The 23,653-nt window shown below is 47.4% G+C and overlaps 1 protein-coding gene across 7 annotated transcripts in view; it reads left to right on the top strand.

Annotated features, from left to right (window-relative positions):
- Positions 1-23,653, top strand: part of Rhobtb1 (Rho related BTB domain containing 1) — a 128,879-nt gene that overhangs the window by 92,302 nt on the left and 12,924 nt on the right. For 6 of the 7 annotated variants that reach the window (XM_037200053.1, XM_037200054.1, XM_037200055.1 and 3 more), the window contains 4 exons: positions 9,054-9,239; positions 12,945-13,915; positions 15,832-15,950; positions 23,092-23,242. In XM_037200053.1, the coding sequence (XP_037055948.1) occupies positions 9,054-9,239; positions 12,945-13,915; positions 15,832-15,950; positions 23,092-23,242 (1,427 nt within the window). Of the gene's footprint in view, positions 1-3,880; positions 3,940-9,053; positions 9,240-12,944; positions 13,916-15,831; positions 15,951-23,091; positions 23,243-23,653 lie in introns of all 7 variants that reach the window. The other variant, XM_028877236.2, reaches the window with a different exon arrangement.

Below are 23,653 nucleotides of genomic sequence, written 5' to 3'. Positions count from 1 at the left end.
TGTGTGTGTGTGTGTGTGTGTGTGTACATGCTAATAGCAGGGATATTAAGCAAAACAGTTGAAACTGGATCATTACTATAATATATGCACCCCAAATAATAAAATACACTAGGCTTAAATACTTACAGGCAATTTCAAAAATTACATGTATGGCCATGTATGCATTCAGAGCTTGAGCAACCACAGCTGTAAGGCTGCTGTGGATCCTGGTCATCTTACAGTCTTCCCACCCGGCCTCTGGACCTCCCTCAGCTGCTGTTCCAGGTGAACCTTCCTGCTCTGAAATAGAGCAGCTTGGGCTAGAACCAAAAGAATGAGGCATCAACAGAGCAGGGATCCCTGTGCCTGGCCAAGCCCTCTCCCCACACAAATCAGGAGCACTCAGCCCTCGGTGAGAAAGAGATAATGCTTCCTGCACCGCTGTGGCTCACATGGGCAAGGTGCTGGTCACGTGGCCGGAGAAGCGGTCTCGTGGGCATCACGTGGTAGCTTGACCAGGAAAGCGTAGCTAGACCCAAGAGAAGCCCCCCAGGAGAGTCACAGTGAGGCTGCTGACATGGGCAAAGAGAATAATGATTGCCTTCTTTGGACTTCCTATTTTTTTCCTTTACTAACTGAAAGCTTTACAAATTGGGTCAAGTTTGCAACATTGGCCTTTCAATATGGAGTAAGAGGAATTAAAAAACAAAAACAAAAAAAAACTCCAGTTTGTGTTGTTTCTGTATTGGGATTTTCTGGTGAGGAAATAGATTCCAGGCCACAGTGCTGTTTTTCCTTTCAAACTAGGTGGGTCAGAGGCAGGAGACTGTTGAGTAACTCTGTGGTCAGTCATTCTAGAACCTTCTCTCAGAAACTCCGGACCATAAGGCATAGCTGTGGGCCAAAAGGAAACTCCATCTCGCTCTTACTGATTGTAGCCTCCAAGGTCTTTGACTGGGTGGATTCTGAACCCGTTTCCATGTTGGTCCAGTTGGTCCTGTCTGCTACAGAGCGTGTTCTCGGATGTTCTTCTCAGGAAGTTTACTAACCCTGCCAGCAACACTTAATACCAGTCACCCGTGACAAGCGTCTCTAAAGTAAGCCCAGAACTGGGCTCTCCTCTCAGACTTCTGCCCCCGCCGCCAGGGAAACTGCACAGCGGACACATTTCTAGGCTGCAGGAAGATGAATAGGAAAAAGAGAAAATAGTGAATTGTCTCTCAAGTCTATCCTGCTGGCTTCAGAGACTCATTGAGTTGGGGTGCGTGCTAGGTGAGTGTGTGTGTGTGTGTGTGTGTGTGTGTGTGTGTGTGTGTTTAAAAGCAAGATGGCCTTTGTAATTGAGGGCATCCCTGAGCCTTAATCTAGCTGTAATCTCCTGGAATTAATCCAAAAAACACCTTCCTCTCTTCTTTACATTTCTTTGGCTTCTGAAGATAATCTCATTCCTGGAAAAAAAAAAAAAAATTGTTCCTCTGCAGTTAGGAAAATGGCCAATGGATTTTTTTTTAAACAAATTCAAATAATTTTTAAGAAAGCGTATTAACTGGTTAACCTCTGCTCATGTCCCCAAGGCATCACGTGGCGGCCTTCCAGGAACAACAGTCTGAAGAATTGTAATGGTTCACATTCTGTTTTCATTCCGTACTTAAACTCCAGCTGATCCCCTGCCCGACTTCATGTAGCCTAGTTTCGGTTCTTTCAGATTCGAAGTCTGCAGACAGCTGTGTACCCTCAGCCTTGAACGCCTGGATACCCCGCAGGCCCTTTGATGGGATAAAAGCAATCGAAGGAACATGGGGGAGGAAAACAAAAAAATCCTGACAATGAGCTAGCTCCTGGTACCGTGGGCAGTTAGCTGCATCCGTTAGAGCCGTTCCTCAGTGACCACGCTGAGTAATAGCGAGACATCTTAGATGCTTATTGCGCCACTAAGTCCCATCCTGGATCTGGTCATTCCAGCCCTGGTGGCATGACCTTCTGCAGCCACCTTGCTACCTGCACCCATCTCTCCTCCCAAGGCCAGGCAAGGGTACCACCACCCACCTTGGGTACCGCCTCTTCTCGGACCCCGGCTTCTCCCAGCATTTCCTCTCCCTGACCCCTGATCCTTGGCCACTCCGACACCAATTTAATCAGCTCTCTGGTCATGATGGTAACATCTGCTTATTAAACTAGAAATGATATCACGCCATCCCACTCAGAAAAACCCACTCAGGTGTTTCTACCAGCTCACGGGAAGCCAGAGCCACACACACACACACACACACACACCCCTGAGAGTCCTCCCACCTCAGCCCCTCTGCGGCTCGGCTTCTCCTGCCTTCTCCTCCCCACTGTGCTCCAGCAATGTGCCTCTTCCCTCAGGGAAGTATCCTAGGCATGCCTGCCTCAGGGCCTCGCCTGCGAGCTAGCTGTTGTGGCTTTGAACTCTTTCCCTACAGCTGGCAGGTCTGGTCCCTCCTTCCCTTCGGTTATTTACTGAAATGTCAACCTCAGAGAGGCTCTCCCCAGAGGTCTCTTTTTTTTAATCACCCTCAGCTCTATTCCCCCGCCCCCCACCCTGGCTACCACTGTCCCCTTTCTCTGTTCCGTGTTCCGGTTGGCTCTGGCCACCAATTCTGTGTGTTTCTCCTGACTGTTGTCTTTATCCTCCCGTGTGCAAGCATGAGAGAGGATAGACAGGACAAGGACAGCTGTCCCCAGTGTCTCTGAGAGAGCCTGGTATGCAGTGGGCTGTCACTATTATGTCTGGAAGGAACGGCTAGTTCTGAGACCCAGTGAGGGAAGAAAGCAAGCCCTGGTACCTTCAAAGGTACCCCAAAAGGGTCGCTGAGAAGTCTGAGCAGGGAAAGAAGTCTCTTTCCCATCAAGCTCAAAAAAAGGTGGCTGGTTGACAGTTTGGCCTCCTAAGAGTCCTGGGCATGACTCCCAGAGAGTTCCCACCTAGCACTGCAAGAGACCATCCAGGGTTTCCCGGATCCGCAGCTGGCCTCGCCACTCGGCACAGAAGGGATGTTTCTCTGGTGTTTAGCTTTGAGGAAAACTGAGGAGGACCAAAGAGCAGAAGTTGGGAGGGTTTCTCTCTCGTGTCATGTCAGCCGGGCATTCAATGAGGCTGTTGAAGCCATTTGTTTTCATCGGTCGATGGCACGTCACTCAGTGTGACTCTTGTTCTGGTTCTCCTGGTCCCGACCACATGCCATGGAAGACCACACTGCCCTGTGGTGTGAAACAGATGGTGTAGGACCACTAGATGACAGGCGCCTTAGTTACTCTCTTACCGCTACCACAAAATACCTGACAGGCGCAACTTCACAGAGAGAGGGTCTGTTTGGGCTCCCAGTGTGGAAACAGCCCTCCCCAGCCACAAGAAGCAGCTCTGTGGCTCCGACTTTGGTGACAAGGATGTCCGCAGTCAGGAAGCAGAGAGACACCAATGCTGGCGCTCAACTCCGTTTCTCAGGTTTATCCCCGGCCGTTCATCCACCATCAGGGTCTTCTTCCCTCCCCAGATAAACTCTTCAGAAACCTGCCCTCACAGACACACGCAAAGGTGTGTGTGTCCTGCGAGATTCTGAATCCTCCTTAGTGGTCAAGGTTAACTGCGGTAATAGCCCACCACTTTGGTTGGTGGGGCCGCTCACCGCCATGGCATCTGTACTAGGGTGGAGGAACCAGCCATTTCTAACACTCTACCGTTGTCTGCAGCCTCTGGTGACGCTGGCGGGCTGTGGCTGCTACCGGCCCACTCCTAAGCGCGTGGCTTGCTTTGGCCAGATTTCTGTCGGGTGGAGGGAGCCGGGTCTAACATGTCACTTCCTGGTGAAACTGCATTTACAGTCCTGGAAGACTGTAGTCACACGCATGCTAATCACTCCCAAATCTGGATATATTTCAGGATGTTTTGACAGTTTCCCCCACATAACATCTGTACTTAAAGAAGCCTCACTGCTCTTGGTAAAGTATTGGCTTGATTTCTCCGCTCACATCCGGGGCCCTGCATGGTTCTGCCCTGCTCCCCCCAGAACTCCCAACCAGGCGCCCCCACCCCATCCCCCCCACCCCCCAACAGGCCTGTCCATCCTCCATGAGTTCCAGCTTCCCCAGCCATCCATCTTCAGCCCGGTCGTGTGTACCATCTCTGACAACTCCCTCTACATCTCATACACCCAGGCTGCTCCCCTTACTAAAACCTGGAGCCACCCGCTCCAACCCTGTGCCATGCTCCCAGCCGTCCTGTGCTGTTTTCAATGTGTCTGTTTGCATAACACTGTCAGAGTACACTGCATGAGAGGTGTGTGGTCGATGTGAATGGTGTTGAAACGTTTCGGGGAAAAGAACCTACCTCAGTTATCGGCCAGGAAAGGGAACTGGAAGGCCCCTGGGTAGAGATCAGGAACTCCTTGCTTGAATCTCGGCTAGAGGTGGACTCCTGTATATTGGCAAAGAAAGCCTGTTCAGATGTGACTATGACCCCTACCTGTATAAAGATCATGGGGTCCACACACACACACACACACACACACACGAAAAGTGAAAGTAGGTATAGGCCATGGTGGTTTATAGTGTGGTAAGATCTGAACACAGAACAACACTCTTAAAAGAACATATGGGTAATTAAAAGAAGGTAGTCCCATACAGAACTTGGGAAAATATCACACAGGCTTCCTCTAAGCTTCCTCTAAATATTAGTCTTGCATGAGATCCACCCTGAGCTGCGCACCCTGGAGGAGGGCACGTGGCCACCCTACTCCCAGCGTTCTGGAGGCCAGGTAGACTACGCTTTCCTTTGCACTGTCTGTCCAATCAGTCTGGTGTGACACTTTTTAGATGAAAGATGATTTCAGGGTTTCTTCTTCACTTACCCAGCTGAGGTAAAGAAACCTAGGCCCCCACAGGCCCCTCAGCGTGATACCCGTGGCAAGGCCAACGGGCCCAGCAGAGATGGGGAGCCCTCCATGGTAGGAAAGAGTTTAGAAATTGCATTCCTAACAGTCAGTGCCTTTCGGCCTCTGGTAGCTTCTCCAGGCTCTTCCCACCAAGGGCCTGGACTTGTAAAAACAGCCTCTGAGACCCCTGCTATTTGCTGTTGAGTCTGGCTCCAGACAAGCTATGTGGGAGAGGACGGCCTTTCTCAGATTTCTTTAATGTTCCAACAAAGGTTATCCCTGGCCTGGAATGAACACTTCACATTCCCCTAACGTCTCTCACAATCCTTCACATGCTGTCTTTGGCCAGTGTTTCCCCCAAAAGATAACTGAGGAAGCATGCCTCTGGGGTTTATTTAATATACAAAGAAAAACAGACCTCGGCCCCTACCGTCTTGGATGACTCGGCCCCTCTCCCCGCCCTGCCTCTCTCTTCTGATGCTGGACATGCCCAATTGCTGCACCATTGATTCCGGACCAATTTGCTGTTAACCGATCAAAATGCATTACTTTGTGGACATGACATTTTTTATGATGGCACCCAAGTGAAATATACTGATATTTCTCCCTTAGGAACAAAAAAATCATTTTTCCCTTTAAAAAAAATGCATTCAATGATTCCATGTGTTAATGAACAAAAGGATGCATTCTTAGCCTCCTGGGTGTTTCTGGCTATCTCTAATAAGCCCATTTATCCCAGTCATAATTTTTTTTTAAATAAAAGTCAATACAATGTGCATTCCAAGTCTCCTCCTGCACCCTTCTCACTACCCAAATTCTGGGGTTTAAAGCCCAGTTCACCCAGGGCTTTGTCTCTGAGTTCTCGGGTTCTTCTACCCCAGGTAGCTGTAGAATTCCACTGAAATCCTATCATTCTTTTTACAGCTGAAATAGAGCCTGAGGTCACTTCTAGACAACCCTGACTGCCAAGTCTGTCCAAACGTCCTCCTCACACTCTCCACAATTATTTTTAAATCCACTCTACAAAACGAAACAAAACAAAACAAAACAGTAACAGAGCCATGGAGACAGAGCTTCTCGAAGCTGCTTTTTCCTTTTTATCTTCCCAAGGAGGGGCCTTTTAAATCCCGGTTTATGTCAGACACTGAACAGGCCCCACACAAGAATGCGTATCTCTAAACTCCTTGGAATCCTGCCCCAACCTGGAGATATTCTTAGCTGAGAGTCTCCTGCTTTGAACTAGGTAGAAGGAAAGGCTGGGGTCTAGAAGAAATAAATGGAATTCTCTAAATAGTTACTTGATTTTGCTTTAATGGTCAAATATTTATATGCTATTTTCTAGTTTGTTTTTTTAAATTTACAATATGGTGCGGTAGTTAATATTATTTGTTTTTATTTTTTATTATTAATTAGATTTATTCATTTATTTTATATCCCAACCATAGTTACCTCTCCCTCCTCTTCTCTCACCCATCCCCAATCCACTCCTTGTCTGTTTCTGTTTAGTTGCTTGATTTTAATGAGTGTTTAGGCCGCAGAGGATGCTGACATATTACCAGTTAGGCAAGGGTATTTGGAAGAAGGCATGTCTGCCTATGGCCACATCTCTTTGACAACTGACTCTCAGTCTCTGTTGGAATTTGTCCTTTGGATGGCAAGACCTGAGGATAAAATTCTACTTAGAGCACACACCAGGCTTCTCCCATGTTTGTGTCTAGATCAACATGGTTTAAACAAAAGCAAGTTAATAGTTAATACATAATCTTATTTTTAACTGATTTCAGTCTACAGTAACGGGGATAGTTTTTTCTTAGCAGCTAGATAAGAAAACAAAGAAAGACGTTATTCTAAGATACACATAAAATTTTTATGCAGTGTGTTATTTTAACATCTATAATAGTGTTTTTCTCAATTCAACTTGCTCTTACATTTTGAGCCAACATATATGCAGAATATCAGATCATTTCCCAGCTCCTCCACAGATCTCAAGCATTTAGACACCGAAGCCACGGGGTAGGACAGGACACTGATAACTCTGGCCCTGCATTGTGTTGTGGCATTGTGTGGCTATCAGAAGATTCCATTTGTCCACCACCATCAGCCCCTCCCAGGTCCTGTCTGGGCTTGCTTGCAGTTAACTCCCATGTGTTGCATGTCATGAGTGGTAACATGGTTACCTTGGCAACCAAGCCAGCTCTGATTTAAAAACCTCACTTTGCTACATCATAAAATTAGATAGCAGAATTGACATTTAGTTATGTGTCTATCATAGAAATGAAGTTCTTAGAATGATTCTCCTCACAGCTGTATGCTGTAACATGGAAACTGAAGGCACCAATTACAATAAATATATAATATATATTACATACACACACACACACACACACACACACACACACACACACACACACGTAGTCCTCAAGTTGAACAATGGATGTATTTGCTTAATTCATTGTCTGAGATGCTGAACCAGACATATTATTCTCACTATGTCAAAAATTCTGTGATGGCTTTATCTTATGATCAGAACAAAGCTTATAGTAGGACTTCACTAGATACCCAATATAAACAGGGTGATGAATAATAGAAAACTAAGCCTGTAAAAAAAAAAGTAATATTTGAAGCATTTTTGGCTTTAATGGATACTGTTATTTATGCTGATTGGAAGTAAGGCTGAGTACAGAATATTTTAGTAACTAAATCAGAATCTCAAAGACAAGACACGTCTCCTTTTCATTTATATATTTATGCATATTTTACACATATTATTTACATATTATTCCAGCATCCTGGGGCCTTTGATAATATCTTTACATTGAGATTATTCTAACCACGCAGAACAGCAGTCACCTGCTTTGAGTCCTGGGTTTTCTTTTGTAATGTATGACCATCTTAAACTCGGGACTTTCCCCTCTGTTTGCCGTGGTCTGGTGCAATTATTCTTTTTTCCCCTGCAAATACACGGAAAGACTCAACTTGAGAATTACATTTAATGCAAGCCCCCTGCCGTACTATGCCTCAGAGGCGACTATTTTTAGAAATTCTGTGGCTGCCTGCATACATTTGTACGTCTCCATTGATATGTAGGAAGGAAAGCTCATTAATGATTTAAGAAGAGGTTTTTTTTTTTATTCATAGACTTGACTCTTCCCATCACATAAACAATAAAGGCAATAAATTAACATCTCATAAAGTCATGAGTTTATTGCTGAGTTTATTTGCAAGTCTGGACTCCCGGAGCAGAAACATCCCTCACTTCCCCTGCCTGGCTGTTCTAAAAACGGTCACTCACATTTTAACCTAGAAGGGAGGTTCTTATTCCTGCTTGCCAGCTACCATCAAGTACCATATTTGAGCACCTGTCTTTACTCAACAGTTCTTTGTCTTCTAGAACGGTAAGTTATACTATAAAAATAGAAGCTCCCAATGTCAAATTCAAGTAGAATTTTTTCCCATGTACCTGTTGTATATCACCTGTAATATGGGAGGAGTCTGATTCCCATGTTTTCTGACCATATCAACCCTCCATTGACTTCATCTTCTTGCTTTATACCTAGTTTAAAAAACAATGCAAATTCCTGCCAAGTCAGGGTCTCTCTGTTTGGAAGCAGATAAGGGGTTGTGCTTTGTATCTGTGTGCGTGAGCAAGAAGGGCCAGCATCCTTCTTTGTATTTGCTGACGCCACACAGCAAATACTGCCGACATCTCCACCAGCTGTTTGCTTTCTCATTGGGTTGGACATCTTCGCCTTTGTGTTTTATGAAGGGGGTATAAAAAGGTGGTCTTCATCGTTTCCTTTTATCTTGCAACTATTTCTCATGAGCAGAAATAGTTCAGCATGTGGGAATTCCAGGACTGAACTCCTTCGGGTAGCCATCTCTTGGGAAAGTCACTTGGGGGGTGTGGGGGGGGGCCTGAGCGCATCCATCCACATTCTGCAGTGAGATGTGAAAATGAGCCGCAAGGCTGTGTTGGGGCTGGAATGCTTAGCGGGCTGTGTGCATGACTCATAGACGTATTTACTATCCGGCCCTTTTTAAAACAAAACAAAACAAAAATATTATTTTTAACTGTGACGTCATATTGTCAGCTAAGTGGGAGAAGAGAGAGGGACCATAATGGATGGCTAGAGAGACGCACGGAAAGGTGACGTGAGCCCCGTCTGCGGTTTCCTTTTTCAGGTCTGACGTTGTGGTCCTCTGTTTTTCAATCGCAAATCCCAACTCCCTAAATCATGTGAAGACTATGTGGTATCAAGAAATCAAGCACTTTTGCCCTCGAACACCTGTTGTCCTTGTTGGCTGCCAGCTAGACCTCCGCTACGCCGACCTGGAAGCCGTTAACCGGGCCAGACGCCCCTTAGCAAGGTAAGCCAAGGACCCCGCATGCAGCTGGCACCTCAGTGAGGAAATAGTCTTTTGTTTGGTTGGTTGGTTTGGTTTTTTCGAGACAGGGTTTCTCCGTGTAGCTTTGGTGCCTGTCCTGGATCTCGCTCTGTAGACCAGGCTGGCCTCAAACTCACAGAGATCCGCCTGGCTCTGCTTCCCGAATGCAGAGATTAAAGGCGGGCACCACCGTCGCCCAGCGAGGAAACAGTTTTCAGGTACCTCAGATTTTCAGTGGCCACTGAGGCTACACCTCTCAGCCATCGACTTTTGCAAAGTCAGTCAGCCATTCATCCTGCAGCTAGAGTCCTGATGCCTCCCCAGGCTCAACGGAGTCACAATCCAGTCTCATCAAATGGTTCGGCAGTGCTTCAAGGGAATTCCACGTGATATGAAATGGGGTGTATGGAAGTGCTTTGGAGGAAGTATTGTAATTGAATGACGTCCTATACAGAATGTTAGCCACCCAGGGTGGCATCATTCTTGAAATGATGCCTGCTTAGAATAAAATAAACTCAGGCGCAGAAGGATCAGCCACAGCTGTTGGCCAGTATCACATCCCAACAGAGATGTGCTTCTATTCCCATGACCACATGTCTAGGTTGGCTTTGGTAGTGGTGTTAGTGTTTCTCTGGCTTCTGGTGTTCTGCGCAGCATTGGAGAGTCGGCCTAAGGCCTTCCACATTCTAGGCAGACCAGACATTCTACCACTGAATCATGGCCCCATTCCTCTTTTAACTTTTAACTTAGAGCCGGGTAGGGTCCCACTACATTTCTTAGCTGACTCTGTAGCATAGCCTGGGATTGAACTTGTGATCTTCCTTCCTCGGCCTCCTGAGCCGCTGAGACTACAGGCTCATACCACTAGGCCTGGGCTGGTGTCCAGTTTTTTTAAATCATGTGGAGCTGAGCCTAACAACACTCGTTTTGTGATCCCAGGACTTGAGAAGCAGTGGCAGATGGATCTCCATGAGTTTGAGGCCAACTTGGTCCACAGAGCTACACAGTGAGAGCCCGCCTCAAAAAGAAAACAAAAGCAAACACCTAAAAATCACGTGGAGCTCTACTTGCAGAAAAGCAAACACAAGGAGTGGAGAGATGTCTCAGCAGTTAAGAGCACTGGCTGCCCTTCCAGAGGTCCTGAGTTCAGTTCCCAGCAACCACACGGTGGCTCACAAAACATCACTAGTGGAATCTGATGCCCTCTTCTGGCATAAAGTTGTACATGCAGATAGAGCACACGGGTACATAAAATAGATAAGTAAATAAATTTTTAAAAAGGAAAGCAAAAGCCAGGAGGTGGTGAAGCACGCCTTTAATCCTAGCACTCGGGAGGCAGAGCCAGGCAGATCTCTGTGAGTTCGAGGCCAGTCTGGTCTACAGAGCGAGATCCAGGACAGAGAAATCCTGTCTCAAAAAAACAAACAAAAAAAAAAACAAAAAACAAAAAACAAAAAAAAGGAAAGAAAGCAAACATGATTTTTTAAATGTATCTAATCCTTATGTTAACAAAGTGTCAGAATTTAAAATAAAACAAATTAGAAGGTGGTTTGGTTTTTTACTGTGTCCACAGTATGGATACCAATTTTGGAAAGAAATAGAATTCTTAAAAACCTGTGCCCTCAGAAGTTACTCTTGTATAAAACAGTTTTGTCTGTTTTACACCCATATTCTCTGCTGAAGGGCAAAACTCCCACCAAATTCTGATAGCAATGCTTTGGCTGACCACAAACCTTCTCTGGACCCCACTTTTTATGCTTATTGCAGTGCTGACCTTTGAGACACTTTCAGACGATTTCTGTTGCTCCAAAGGCATCCTGGGTAAAACTTGGAAAGCACTTCATGTTCGGTCTCCACAATCCCTCTGTTCCTACATGCATGGACTAGAAATGGAATGTTCAGAATCACTTGGGTGTGGGGGCGACTGCAGAGGGTAGCAGAACCGGCCAAGCAGCAGACAGGACCGTCCCTTATAGGGAGCGACTTAGAGATTTCACAAAGTGGGGCACTGGAGCCAAGCTTCGGGTTAATCAATTAGCAAATTTCGAGTCAGCCCCGAGGACAAAGTTCAGACAGGGCCCACAGGAAGAGGCCCAAAGTTGAACCTTCTTCCCTGGATCTTTCCACTCTTGTCAGCACCCTGAGGTATGACCTCCCTCCCTCCGCCCTGGTCTTCAAATCCAAATTCCATCCACTTTTATCATTGCTCTCCTGGACCAGGGCCTGGGAAGCGTGTGACTTTTGGTGTCAAAGGCGAAGTCTTTCAGATCAGCCGCTTAAGAGTGCCTGTCGGAATCGAGCGTGCGTTTCTTGAAGCACTGTAGCGGATCACATCTTGTCGGTTCTGGAACCTTTCCCCGGTTATGTCTCAAGCCCAGCACTACAGTGCTTATATTGGCCTCCCTGGGTCTGATTAACTTGTAAATGAGTTTTGCGTGCCAGACCAAAAGGGCGTGGGCTTTGTTCCACTGGCTTTGTGGAAACAGGAGAAATTAACACAGAATTGCAGGCTCAGCCGTACCCTTGCTATTATTTTAGTACATTTCTTGCAGGGGTGGGACTCTGAGCTGTAAGTGCGGATTCTGAAGAGAGGCTGTCTTAGTTAGGGTTTCTATGGCTGTGAGGAGACACCACGACCACAGCAACTCTTATAAAGAAAACATTTCATTGTGGTGGCTCCATTACAGTTTCAGAGGTTCAGTCTATTATCATCATCATGTCAGGGAGCATGGCAGCTGCCTAGACAGATCCACGTGGTGCTGGCTACATCTTGGCTTGTGCCAGACAATGTCCTGAGCCCACCCCCACAGTGACACACATCCTCCAACAAGACCATACCCACTCCAACAAAGCCACACCTCCTAATAGTGCCACTCCCTATGAGATTATGGGGGCCAATTACATTCATTAAAAGTACCACAAAGGCCAACTAAGTAACTTATGTACCAGTCTAAAGAAAAGATCAATGAAGGCCTGATGGAAATGGAGGGGAGGAATATATGAAAGAGGACTCATGAATCCAATAGAGAGACTTTAGAAGCCACTGGACATGGATCCCTGAACCAAGAGTGGGGAAGTCTGTACACTAACCACTTAGTAGAAATTTCTAGTAGCTTATAGACATTCTGTAGGCAAACCAATTGAACTTCATGCCTCTGTTTCTTCTCACTACAGAATGAAAACGGTACTTCATAGAACTTTCAGATAGCGCGGGGGGGGGGGGTGCATTGTGAAGTTATAAAAACGAAACATGCAATGATGAAGGTGGCCATTAGCAGTGATAACTTTTATCAAGCACCAAGGACAATGCTAAGTGCATTCATTATCTCATTTAATCCTCTTCTTTAAGGGCCCATGCTCTCCAAAGTTGGAAAGCCAAGGCTTAAAGAGGTTAGACAACTTGCTCAAGATCACATAGATAACAAAGGCCAATCCTGTTGTTACCATGGTTACTACTAACAGCATATGCTTTTTTTACAGTCACAAACCTTTATCTTGGAATGTCCATTAATGATGAGTTTTCAAGACCCTTGCAGGATTTTAAACATAAAATTTTAAGAAGTGAATGAATTTTTAGTTATATAATTCAACTTAGGGATTTAGAAATTTAGATGTCACACCCTTTCTTTTTTTTCCCCTTAAAAGAAAGTTGATTATGTGTATTTTTTTAAAATTCTCTTATTTCAGGCCCATAAAGAGAAGTGACATTTTGCCCCCAGAAAAAGGCCGAGAAGTGGCGAAGGAACTTGGCATCCCTTATTACGAGACCAGCGTGTTTGACCAGTTCGGCATCAAGGATGTGTTCGACAATGCTATCCGGGCAGCCCTCATCTCCCGCCGCCACCTGCAGTTCTGGAAATCCCACTTGAAAAAAGTCCAGAAGCCTCTGCTTCAGGCGCCCTTCCTACCTCCGAAAGCCCCTCCCCCGGTCATCAAGGTCCCCGAGTGTTCCTCCATGGGGACAAGCGATGCTGCCTGTTTACTGGACAACCCTCTGTGCGCTGACGTCCTCTTCATTCTCCAGGACCAGGAGTACATCTTCGCGCACCGCATTTACCTCGCTACCTCTTCTTCCAAATTCTACGACCTTTTTTTAATGGAATGTGAAGAATCCCCCGGTTGGGGTGGGGGAGCTGGTGAGGAGGTGCCATGCAGGGATTGTCACGGGCGGATGCAGGGTATTGGTCCAGCCGAGGAAGGGAAGAAAAGTCCCCAGAGGACCCCTCAGGCTGGCCCAGGAGCATCTTCAGGCCAGGACCTGCCGGAGAGTCTAGCTTTGCAGGCCGAGGCCTCAGGTTCTGAGGCACAGGCCCTGTCTGGCTGGAGCAAGGGATTTGTCAGCATGCACAAAGAGGTGCGGGTCAACCCCATTTCTAAGCGGGTGGGCCCAGTGACCGTTGTCAGGCTGGACCCATCGATGCAGTCAGGCCCTTTCCGGACCCTGCTACGATTCCTCTACACTGGGCAGCTGGATGAGAAGGAGAAAGATTTGCTGGGGTTGGCTCAGATGGCCGAGGTCCTGGAGATGTTCGATCTGAGGATGATGGTGGAGAATATCATGAACAAGGAAGCCTTTATGAACCAGGAGATCACAAAAGCCTTCCATGTCAGGAAAGCCAATCGGATCAAAGAGTGTCTCAGCAAGGGCACCTTCTCAGGTGAGCAGGGCCCCAGGGAGCCACCAAGCAAGGCCTTTGTGCTAGGTGGGGGGATCATCAAATGCTAGCTAAACTGAGCAAGGGAACGAATAAAGATAATAGGATTAGCGTTGCTAATCCTTATCAGACCCAAGAGGCAGTCCTCCTACCTTGTAGGTGTTGAGAAGCAAGGGACTGAGAGGCCAGGTCACTAAGTCACTTAAGTGGTTATAGTGAGGTCATGAACTCAAGCCTTGCCACTCCAGAAACCTAGTCACTCAATCTCCAGTGCCCAGGGTAGATTAGGTGACCCTGCGCCTCCCTCCAGGGCCTTGAAGCTCGAACCACCTGGCTTCAGGATCTGTTCCATGACCAATGTCCATTGTCCCATTCTTCTCCATTGTCCCTGCATCATTGATCTCTGGTCCTGAGGTCACTGAAGTCCCAGAGACAAGTTGCATGACCACTACCACCACCATCACCACCACCACCACTAACCACCACCACAGCCCAGCCGCCTGGTTTGTGCCCTTGCGCTCCTGAGCCTGCTCGCTCTTCTTTCTTCTCGGGCAACTATGCCACACACGGCCCTTGTTGCCCTTCCATGAGCAAACTCCCTAGAGACTGCACCCGGTCTGATTGACTGACCTTCGCTTAGTTCTCTCTGTCTGATACATGTGTGCTATTTTTATTCTAGAACTTTCGTCTCGGGACATGTGTGCGGGGGTGGGTGGAAGTGGACTTTTCTGCAATGTTGACTTCCTGAGTTCTGTTGACTGGGCTCCCTCTGTTTTTGTCTTTGTCTCCCATAATCCCTGCCATGGAACTACACATTCCGTGACCTGATACTGAGTCACGCTATTCATTTTAAAGCAAGGAGTGGGGAACATTTACTGCAAACATTGGTTGCCATGGTGTGGAAGCAGCTCTTGAGTGTGACTGAAAAGAACGTGTTGCAAATATGTACTCGATTAACTGGGGGACATTAAATCTGACTGAATCCCCCACTAACTGCCCAGATCGAGCCAAGCAAGAATGGGGGTCCACGTAGGACTCCTTCAGGAAAGGGAGGCCCTGGCATGTCACTCAGGGGAGACTGAGACATCTGAGCTAGATAATGGATGGCATCAGTACATTGTTCTATTTTCTTAGCTTTGCTCAAATCATGGTGCAGTTCTTTTAAGTTGTTGCTGTTCTTAGGACTTTCCTGATAAAGAAATTGGGAATGAAGTGTTACCTCCAGTTCACACTCACACACACACACACACACACACACACACACACACACACACACACACACGGGGGGGGGGGGGGGGGGGGGGGCCGGTAACTAGGGCACATGCGGCCAAACAGTAACAAGAGATAGATGGACAAGTCTTGTATATGCTGAACATCTATCCCTAGTGCCTGAAAATCCAAGACCCCAAATGCTCCATATTCCAACTTTTTGAGTGTCACCCTGTGGAATAAAGTAAAAGCATTTATCCCAGTCCCTGGGCACAGGGATACAGAAGTAATCATGAATGTTAATTTAAAAGGTCATCTTACAAATGCACAGTAAATTAAACGCTGAACTATGTCTTATGTTGATTGAAATTACTTACAGGCTATGTATACAAGGTGTCTATGAAACATACGTATGTGTAAATGTGTCAAACGCTGTATAAACCCCAAATCTAAAGCACAAAATGATAATCCTCTCCTTTCTACTACTTTTCCGGCCCTGAGAATTTCTGTTGTGATCCTGCGTGCAATTTTTCAAGGTACACTCTTTGCTGTGGGAGCTGGTTGTGTCAGAAGTATGGATTGAAGTAGGATCAGTAAACCTGGAACAGGGAGGGAGAGATACAGCTTGATGGATGTACACGGAGCAGAAGGCTCGGGGTGAAGCCCCTGGAAAAACTGGCTCACGGTTTTGTTTCCTCCATCCTTGGCAGATGTGACCTTTACCTTGGATGATGGAGCCATCAGTGCCCACAAACCACTGCTGATCTGTAGCTGCGAGTGGATGGCCGCCATGTTTGGGGGGTCCTTTGTGGAAAGCGCCAACAGTGAGGTACGTGGTGCCTTGGAAGCCTGGAATGTTTAAGTAGCCAGACGACTCCCCTTGAACAGCTTCCAGGAAGTAGTTGCTCAGGCTGTCGTTTAGTGCGAAGTCACAGTGTGAAGACACATTGCTGTGTCTATAGGCTGTTTGTTGGTCACCAGTGTGAGAACACAAAGTACTTAGGATGCACTCACACACCTTTCTTCCACCAAAGAGTCACGACTGGCCATACTTTCTAACAAACATCAACAAGACAGATGGGGTAGTATCAAAATCAAGTACCAGAGCCCATCCTCTAGAAGTCTAGGGGAGTAAAAAGATCCTCAGTCAACGGAGGACCAGCACTGTCCTTAGCCAGACAGGAGACCTCGCCCAACCCAGTTGCTGTGCCTCGGGCATGTCACCTGCAACCTGATGAATGTCCCTAGTGATCCCTGAGGTCCAGCTGTGAGCCACAGCATTGGCAGCTCAGCCCCCCCCCCATTTTTCCATGTTGCCGGGGTGGGAAGTGGGGGAGGGGCGAGGGGCAGGGGGCCTAGGAGTGTTTCTTTTGTATAAGGAAATGAGAGTTGGTTGAGTGTTCACTGCTCTGGGCACACTTTTCAAAGTGTGTAGGTCCAGCAGAAGTGGATGGGCCCTACCCTCCCAAAGAAAGACCTTTAGAATGTCTCAAGCAGTGTCTGGAAGACACTGTCTTTATCGTTGTACAAACACTGCTGGAAAAAGAAAGAAAGAAAGAAAGAAAGAAAGAAAGGAAGGAAGGAAGGAAGGAAGGAAGGAAGGAAGGAAGGAAGGAAGGAAGGAAGGAAGAAAGAAAGAAAGAAAGAAAGAAAGAAAATCCGTGCAAGCGTTTCTAACCAAGTGTAGGTGGAGCCAGCACTTCTGTTGAGTTTTGCAATATTCCTTAACATCTTTTTTTTTCCTTAAAAAAAAAAAAAAAAAAAAAAACACAACACGGGGACACCCCATCAAGTTTATTGTCCTTAGGGGCTGGCCTTGCTTATCTCAGCATCTCTCCCAACTTTCAAAAGAAATACTAAAAACAAAGGCTGACTTTTCAAAAGGGGTGCTCCCAGGGGTGCAGTGGGAACACTCCCACGGTGCCCCAGGGGGCTGCATTTGCATCTCCAAGTAGGGAAAGAGAATCCTAGAATCACAAGCCAGGAATGGCTGGGGCTGAGAAGGTCATTGGGCCATCCTCCTGCTCCCAGAAAAAAAGCACAGCTGCTGCTGCGAAATCCGACCCCAGAAGAATTACCCCAGCCTCCTCTCCCGGCATCCTTTGGAAACCAGGAAGTCCTCTGATTGGCTGAACCTCCCTCCTGTGCGCTCAAAGGTATGAGACCTTTAAACGGAGGCTTCTCAGTACATGAGAGCAGCACAGAAAAGCGCCCCCCTCCCCCCCCATGACCCAAAACATAACCCTTCACCCCAGGGCTGGATGGCCTGGGACAAGTGGCTTCTGCACTCTGAGTCTCCCTCGGTAAAGCACTCAATCATGACCCTGACCCGGATGTAGTTGTGAGATGTGTGGGAGAGATGTGTTTATACAGTAATTCCCGAGCGTTTAGTCCATGCTAGCCACCACAGATTGGCTGGCATTGGTGCTGATGGAAGTATTGCCCTCTTACAAGAAAGACTGGGGCAGCGCCCCCCTCCTCCCCCCACATCTGACCTCCGGTGATTGGCATTTTCTGGCGTGCACCCCTCCTCGTCTTTCTAGCCCACCACACCTGCTGTTGGTGCCTTTATGGGAATGAAGCCTAATGATCGAGGTCAGGACCCCAGGCACAGAGCAACACAGTGTCATCGCTGACCCAAGGGATGCTAATCTCCTTTATCCCTTCACAGAAGGGACCTCTAATCTCTCCAGATTAACATGTGCAGCAGAGGTAACCAAAACAAAACCTAGCTGCGGGCGCGCAGCGCAGCACGTGTGAGCACACACCTGACTTACAAGTGTGAGCGCGAGCGCAACCGTGCCTTACACGGTGATTGACCCGCTGGAAGTGGCCACCCGCTCAGCAGGGTTCTGAAAGGAACCTAGGTCCCAGCCTTCCCCTCTCAGGACTGAAGCTAAAAGTAACACAGGCAGAGACTGCAGCCACTGGGGGATTAAAAAAAAAAACGACCACTAACCGAGTCACCAAAATTCCTTGAGCCCTAGCAACGCCATCCGCTGTTGACATTTCCGCTTCCTGTCCCTTTCCCCTGTTCCTAAGAGAGACCGCAAGAGGTGTTCATGAACTTGTATCTCAGTGTGACTGTGACCTGCGACCAGTGGCCAGCCTTCTCTAAACCTGCTTCCTCATCTATTAGATGAGAATGACGGGCGAAAGTTCTCCTGAGGGTAGGCCAAGCGTGGAAGCACGTGTGCCATGCCTGGTGATACCCAGCAAATGCTGTCACCCCCATCAAATTCTCTCACTGGGAGTAAGGACACTTGTCCTGTAAACAGCTCTAGAATCAACAAAAAAACTACCAGCCACCAGGCCTTAATCCCAACACTCAGGAGGTAGAGGCAGGTGGATCTCTGAGTTCAAGGCCAGCCTGGTCTAGGGAGCAAGTTCCAGGATGGCCAGGGCTACACAGAGAAACCCCATCTTGAAAAAAACAGAACAAAACAAAGAAACTGCCAGACCATCTTCAGATCTAAGACAGGGAGGTAGCAGTGGGCACAGATAGAAGTGAGCCTTAGGAAATGGTCACAAAATCCTCTAGGAAGAGCTGTGCTCCACCCTTATCCTTGGGAATTATTCTTTCTGGGTCATCTTTTTAGAGTTGTTGACTTTTTTTAAGATTTATTTTTATTTATTTATTTTTTTTGTATATGGGTGTTTTACCTGTGTGTGATGTCTACCTGTGTGCAGTGCCCAACGAGGTCAGAGGAGGATGTCAGATCCTCTGGAACTGGACTTATAACTACTGTCAACCATCACATGGGTGCGGGGAATCGAACTCCAGACCTCTGCAAGAGCAGCCAGTGCTCTTGACCACTGCGCCATCCTTCCAGCCCTTCTTGGTCATCTTTTAAGTCTGTTTTGTCTGGGGGAACTCTGACTTAGCCCCTGAAATTCAGCCCATTTGGGGGGGGGGGTACAGAGAGGATCTTTATACATGTGTATAGAGAAAAAGAGGACAGTGAGCCCTGAATGTTAGATTAAATTTTTCATTTAATACAGAAGGAGACATTTCCATTCTACTTTTTTCCTTCGTTACTTTTAGTGTAGCAGTAAGTCTCATTCTTTCCCACTGAGGTATTCAGCCAGCAGTTCACTTCAAATGTTTGCCAGGTTATGGTAAGGAGTGGGCTAGCTCTAGAATACGTGCTCGCTCTGCGTGAGACAGGCTCTAATGACGAGCCTAATGGTCTGAGCTAATCTTCACAATGACAGTGTTAAACCAACTAAAGAATATGGGCATCGATTGGGGGTAGCATTCTCCTCCACTTTGGTCATTCCAGTGTTTTCTGGAGTTGGCTTGAGTAAGTAGGTTGGAGACATGGTGTTCTGTCCCTTGTGGCTCTGCACTTGGGTTATTATTTTCAAGGGCTGTAAGTAGATCCCCCCCCCCATTGTTAGATGGTTACTTCTAAGTGCGGAGATCACAGAGACAGGATTTGGATTTTGTTTTGTTTTATAAAAAGCAATCAGCAATGAGGAGGAAATACATGCTATGAAAGTGTTTTGTGTTTCTTCTCCTCTGTTGATGACCCCTAAGGGGTCTGTCCCTAAGATGACCGGCCAAATGAGTCATCGCTTCAAAGGTGTTGACGTCATATTAGCGAAAGGGAAGCAGCTGGTCTCTGGTGATTATACACATCAGAGCACTCTCAGGACGCTGGACTCTCGTCTCCTGTTTCCAGAAACAACTCCTTTCTACTTAGGATGTCCCTGGTCACATCTGTATTTCCAATGCCCATTTTATCTTTGCTGACAGCCTGGAAAGCACTCTTAGCATACCCAGCCAAGGTAACCTGAGAGGTTTTGAAACCCAGTCTCGGTGAAGAAGTAACTCTAGCGTGCATTCTGAATTCTTCCTGAGTCACAGATGAGGAACCTGAGGGTCAGAGAGAGTGGGTGACTTACTGAGGGTCACAGTACTTATTGATGTACCCCCGGGCCACATCTTGGCATGCCTCTGGGCCAGCCCACACACTCTTACTCTGTCCCCTCAGGACACAGTGCACACCTCCATTTCTGAAAGAGCAGATCCCCATACCTGAGATCACCATAGCACATGCTCTCTACCCTGACATCTACGATTATAGCTCTTAACATCTCTTATAAAACACGGATGCTTTTACTATAAACTTGGTTAAATATGGAAGTCTGGCACCCTAGCATTCAAGTACCTAAAAATCCCCACATACCTAAAATTTCCCATGAATTCAAACACCATTCTAGAGATGAAATCTCACCGTGTGTTTACACACACAGAGGAGCCTGTGGCTCCTGTCAATTAGTTATTGGTGTGGTATAAATGCCTTTAAACATATATGTGCGTGAAAGCAAACACGTAAGTATGCCCACGGTTAGATGTACACTGAAATACGTTACTACTGTGTGACACAGCCGGGTGAAGGGGATGAACAGCATGGGTTGTCACAGTCTGTCCTGGAAACCAAAGGGACAGGAGAGGGGCAAGTGTCAGCAGCAGCAAGTGACAGTCTTCGCTCCATGCTATTTTAAGATGATCATATCAGTTTTGACTCCTCACATCCTGTCACCGCAGGGGTTGTCCTGGGGCCTTGGAATGGCGGGCGGTAGTAACAACCCAGGTGCTTATTTACCGGCATCATCAGGGTTTTCGTTCGATGCCTGTGTCTGAGAGTAGGAGATAAACTGCTTGGTATGTCTAGGAGTTCGTTTCTGAGACTTCCTCGTGGCATGTTGAAGAACAACTCTACCTGGAAGGATAATCCTTCTCTGATGTGGCCGGTGACTGCCAGGAGAATAACTTCCAAAGTGGCAATAGCTTTATTCTGGAAAGGTCATCCATGAGCCCACATAGACGATGAAGGAGACACAGGCATGTGTGGGCAGGTACATTTGCTGCCTCCTCCCTTCATGTGTGTTTATATATGTAGTGACTAATCCCACAGCACAGATGCAATCATGTATATACAGAGAGATGGAGCCATATATAATACATATATACTTACATAAAGATATATACGGTGTATATTTTTTATACACCATATTCTGTTTTAAGTGCGAGAGTTAAGGAGTCTACAACGGTTCATCCTTTCAAATTCGAACCTTAGTTCCAGAACTACTTGTGCAATCCAAGGCTTCATTATTCTGCAACCCAAAGTGATGCCTTAAGGAGACTCCAGGTTACACAGCATTGCAGGGTGTGAACTTCAGAATTGCACTCCCTGGGTTTAAATCCCAGTCCTTGCCGACTACAACCTTGGACACGAAACTTAGCCTCCTTGACTGCTACGTCCATGTCCACAAAATACCATAATTAATAGTCTCTTCTTCCTAGGACAGGTATAAGAGTGATATTAGACAGTGTGTGTGGAAATCTGGGCATAGGAGCTCCTATTAAAGTAACATTCCTGTCGGAAAAACAAGGGGTGCCATTCTGTACCATGTCAGTCCCCCACCCTGTGGAGTATCTTAGAGTTTTATTGTATTGCTGTGATGAAACACCATGACCGTGGTACTTCTTATGAAGGCAAGCATTTAACTGCGGGTAGCTTACAGTTCAGAAGTTTAGTCCATTATTGTCATGGCGGGAAGTATGGTGGCATGCAGGTGCTGGAGTGGTGGCTAAGAGTTCTCCATCTTTATTGGCAGGAAGCAGGAAGAGCAAGTGAGCCGCTAGGCCTGGCTTGAGCTTCTGAAACCTCAAAGCCCACCCCCAGTGACACACTTTATCCAATAAGGCCACACCTACAAGGTCACACCTATTCCAATAAGGCCACACCTACAAGGCCACACCTACTCCAATAAGACCACACCTACAAGGCCACACCTACTCCAATAAGGCCACACCTACAAGGCCACACCTACTCCAATAAGGCCACACCCCCTAATAGTGCTATTCCTTATAAGCCTGTGGGAGCCATTTTCATTCAAAACACCTTTTGGAGCTAGTGAAGATCTGAAATACAGTGTGTATCCCCACTGACCTGCGCTCTTCCCACCATCCCCCTCCCGCCCCCTCCACAATACAGGAATGAGGCCTCTGTTCATTCCCTGACCTCTTAGAAAGTGTAACACAGCCGGGCGGCGGTGGCGGCGGTGGTGGTGGTGGTGGTGGTGGTGGTGGTGGTGGTGGTGGTGGTGGTGGTGGTGGTGATGGTGGTACATGGCTTTGATCCCTGTACTCGGGAGGCAGAGCCAGGTGGATCTCTGTGAGTTCGAGGGCCAGCCTGGTCTACAGAGCGAGATCCAGGACAGGCACCAAAGCTACACAGAGAAACCTTGTCTCGAAGACCCACAATAGCTCCAAACACATGGGACAGGCTGTGGGCAGTCCACAGGGGGTCAATGCCCCACACTCAACCAAAACTGTGTCTCTAGGTGTACCAGGCCAGGAGTCCTTTGGCTACTCTAGATCTGCTGAAACCTAGTGTTATATCTGTCATTCTGGTCCGTGTGATTGTGGGAGAAAATACTGAAGAACAGACACAATGCCGGCAGATGCTTCAGGGTCATCAGAATGCAACGTGGCCCTGTGCAGCTAGTGTGGCCATCCTCCCGTGTTTGGCCACCCAGGAGAGGGCCTCTTTCCTGTCTGTAGCAGTCCGGCTCACAGCTTCCCATCCGAGTCACGTTGCCAGAAGATTTCTCTCTCCACAATGGAGTCTCCTCCGGTTCTTGGCAGGGAGGGCCCGGTAATGTCACAACACATTTACGGGCCATTTGTCTGATTGATAGGCCCAAATAGCCATTTAAAAAAAAAAAAAATAGAGACACTTCACACCAGGCTCTGTCAGGTAGCAACACTCTTTTGTCACCTACAAATCAAGCTGTTAGGTTGACAGTCGTAGTAAACACCGAAGGCCCCCTCCGCGCAGCCTCAGAGCAGTGCCTCGGGTCACGTGGCCAGGATGTTCCTAAGGCCCCCCTGGCCGGCAGGTGGGCAGCCCCCCAGTTCCCGCAGCAGCACTGAGTCCTTCTGTACACTGTTGCAGGTGCGTCTCCCCAGTATAAACAAGATGTCGATGCAGGCGGTGTTGGAATACCTCTACAGCAAGCAGTTGTCGCCCGCCTTGGACCTGGACCCCCTGGAGTTAATTGCCTTGGCAAACAGATTTTGCCTGCCACACTTGGTTGCACTCGTAGGTAAGGCTGGTGGTGATTTCGTGCCTGGTAGCCAGGCTGGTCCAAAAAATCACACTTCAAGGAACACGTGACGGCTAACGAAAGATCAGACGCTCGTGTCTGTCTCTCTCCGAAGAGAACAGGTCCTGGGCGGGTAGGAGAAGACAGCCCCGTCTGTCAGTCAGCCTAGTCTGAGGCAAGGAGCCATCTCGTAAACTCCCCTGTGATAGGTCCTGTTAGGTAACGAAGATGTAAATGTACAATCGTGGGCACCTGGCTTTGGAGGTACATGCTGAATCTTACGTGGACCACAAACTTTGAAATCAAGCCAATGGGTCGGCATTACTCCATGACACATCCTATGCAGAGGTGTAGCCTTTGAGGAAGGAACATTTACAAGAGTGGCAGAGAATAGAGGATCCAAAGCCAGCT

Source organism: Peromyscus leucopus, chromosome 16_21, assembly GCF_004664715.2.
Source record: "Peromyscus leucopus breed LL Stock chromosome 16_21, UCI_PerLeu_2.1, whole genome shotgun sequence".
NCBI lineage: Eukaryota > Metazoa > Chordata > Mammalia > Rodentia > Cricetidae > Peromyscus > Peromyscus leucopus.
The sequence above is the reverse complement of the archived record's forward strand: the minus strand, read 5'-3'. Positions and strand labels throughout refer to the sequence as shown.